Source organism: Silurus meridionalis, chromosome 6 (assembly GCF_014805685.1).
Source record: "Silurus meridionalis isolate SWU-2019-XX chromosome 6, ASM1480568v1, whole genome shotgun sequence".
Taxonomy (NCBI): Eukaryota; Metazoa; Chordata; class Actinopteri; order Siluriformes; family Siluridae; genus Silurus; species Silurus meridionalis.
In genome coordinates, this window is record NC_060889.1 from 32,538,707 (window position 1) to 32,541,559 (window position 2,853).

General features: G+C 46.9%; 1 protein-coding gene across 1 annotated transcript in view; it reads left to right on the forward strand.

Moving 5' to 3' along the window:
- The first annotated feature begins 2,446 nt into the window (after positions 1-2,446).
- The window catches only part of wnt9a (wingless-type MMTV integration site family, member 9A), a 23,950-nt gene continuing 23,543 nt past the window's right edge, over positions 2,447-2,853 (forward strand). The window contains exon 1 of the mRNA XM_046851313.1: positions 2,447-2,594. Within this exon, the coding sequence (XP_046707269.1) occupies positions 2,506-2,594 (89 nt within the window). The 5' untranslated portion in view covers positions 2,447-2,505. The remainder of the gene's footprint in view (positions 2,595-2,853) is intronic.

Consider the following 2,853-nt stretch of genomic DNA (forward strand, 5'->3'; position numbering starts at 1 on the left):
ATCTCTACATAATCTATTTCTTTCTCTTCTAACACTGATCACCATTGCTTCATCTGATGATTAGTGGCAGTCCATCACTAGAGCTGTCTGAATTTTGTAGTCACCACGGATCTTCTCTTTATGAGGTTTTCTGTGCCTTTCAAATGAGTGTCTGGAAACCATTTTTTTCTGGCTCTCAAAAAAGCACTAGGAAAAAAACTTCATGTAAACTGGAGTTTCACTGTCTCATTCTTCTCTTCATCTCTCTCTCCGTATGAAAGACATGAATAAGATGAATTCCTGAGGCATGCTATAAGCTCGATCAGACATTTCCATGCGTGACCCGAGTGCGTCTGGCTACAACTCAAACAGGATTTAATGATTAGTGAGTTATCAGAGAAACAGATCAGGAGCGAACCAAGCAAGAAGAGAGACAGGAAACACTGTGTTCATAACTCTGGAACAGGGCATTTAAAATGCCGCGTGTGTGTGTGTGTGTGTGTGTGTGTGTGTGTGTGTGTGTGTTTACAGTGGGTAAATCAGTGATGGTCTGAAGGCTGTGCCCTTGCAATCTACAACCTCTACCACTATTCTTTTTTTGCTTTAGAACACTGTCCTTGTGTTGCCTTTAAACTTCTCTCAGTCTGAGATTCTGCAGCAAATACGGGAGACAAACTGATCAAAAACAAACAGCAAACGTTTGTGTGCTGATTACACTGAGGGGCCAGTGCTGAGGGCCAGTTCTGAGGACCAATGGTGAGGGCCAGTGCTGAGGGGCCAGTGATGAGGGCCAGTGCCGAAGGCCAGTGCTGAGGGCCCAGTGCTAAGGGCAAATCATGATAGTTAGTGACATGGGCCAGTGCAGAGGGCCAATGCTGAAGGGCCAGTGATGAGGGCCAGCGGTGAAGGCCAGTGCTGAGGGCAAATCATGATGGCTAGTGACATGGGCCAGTGCTGAGGGCCAATGCTGAAGGGCCAGTGATGAGGGCCCGTGATGAGGGCCAGCGCTGAAGGCCAGTGCTGAGGGTCCAGTGCTGAGGGCAAATCATGATGGCTAGTGACAAGGGCCAGTGCTAGGGCCAATGCTGGTTCAGTCCACACATTACTTTGTCCTGTTCTGGATGATCCACAATGGATCCATGGACACATCACATTACAGAGCGGCACTAAGTTCACTGCCATCACTCATGAAAATCCAACAGTCCAACAGATCTTCACCTCTCAAGCGTTCACATTCTTTTTTTTTTGTTCTGTGTGTTTCCTCCCCTTCAGCCAGTGCTTCATCACCTTCTCAACTCACAAGTTCATTCTAAGATAAAGTGCTGAAATGACCATTACTAAGTACATTTTCGGGCTGAGGGTGATGTTTGCCTTCAACCTCGGTGTTCCAGTAATCGTTGGTGATGCAAAGCGGGAAGGGCTTAGTGATGCAAAATTACTAAACTTTATGCAAATGCGGAACACACACACACACACACACTGCAGTGGTAGGTTGAGATATATGGATGAGTGGAGCAGCAGTGATTAATTTTGCCCTGAAGTTGAGCAGGACCTCACTGTTTCCTTTCCACCTGACATGACTTTAGGTCTGCAAGTACTCAGTTACCCACCTACATGCAAACACACACACACACACACACACACACACACACACACACACACACACACCTACCTGAGTGTTTTACTGGAGACTTCTTCCATGCATATTACACAAACATGCTTCCAGAAGGCCATGAGTTCAAATCCCACCACCAGCTCAGCTGCTGGGCCCTTGAGTGAGGCCCTTAATCCTCAACTGCTTTTTAAATAAATGGTGTATATGTAAGAATCTCCCAAATGCAATACATGTAAACATTTCTAATTCTGTCCATTGTCATGACTCATCTCAGCATCTTCAGCTCCACCTCCTGTCTTTTTTAAAATAGAAACGATCATTAACGACCACCTCCATCGTTACCTCCACCACCACCACCACCATTTACATGACCTTCACATTAATCATGTCTTGAGCTGCTGGGCCCTTAAGAGAGGCCCTTAACCCTCAACTGCTCAGTTGTATAAAATAAATAAATGTAAGTCTCTCTTCTCATTCTCCCAAACTTCATGATCTTCATGACTCCCAACGAACATCTCAGCATCTCCACCTTCTGCCCTTTTATCAAATAGAAGCGATCATCAATGATGGAAATGATTACAAATGAGAGATATCAACCTCCACCCCTGTCACCACCTTCTGACCTTCTGACCTCCTGACCAGTCACACTGCGGACCTTCAGAGCTCTATGGAGGAACCGAAACCCACATGAATGTGAGTTGAGGTGGACTGGAGATCTCCTCCCTCTTCTTTCTCCACGAGTCTCTCTCTCTCTTTCAGCTGGTGGGAGGAGCTGTCCCACCTCTTCTGATGTTCAGTGCCACCCCCTGCAGTATAAAGGCATGTGGTGTGTTGGTGTGTGTGTGATTTGAGCAGCAGCAGGAGCAGGAGCTCAGACCGAGCGCAATGGTCTGCTGCAGAGACGCTGCAAAATGCCGGATGGACGAGTTGCCGTGTGGAGCACTCTCACTCTCATAGCGGCGCTGTGCAGCCTCCCACCCCCGTCCCACGCCTACTTCGGGTACAGAACACACTGTGTGTGTGTGTGTGTGTGTGTGTGTGTGTGTGTGTGTGTGTTAAAGCTCTGATGGGTCTCTGGTAGAACTTTGTGGTTGAAGTGGACATGAGTTGTGTATTGTTATAATACTTGTATATAAAGTGTATGTGTGTGTGTGTGTGTGTGTGTGCAGCAGCAGGTTGATTGCTGACAGTCCTGGTGTGTTATGAGTGTGTTAAACAGCTGGATGTGGAATCTCATGGTGTTTATGAGTTCAGAGTGA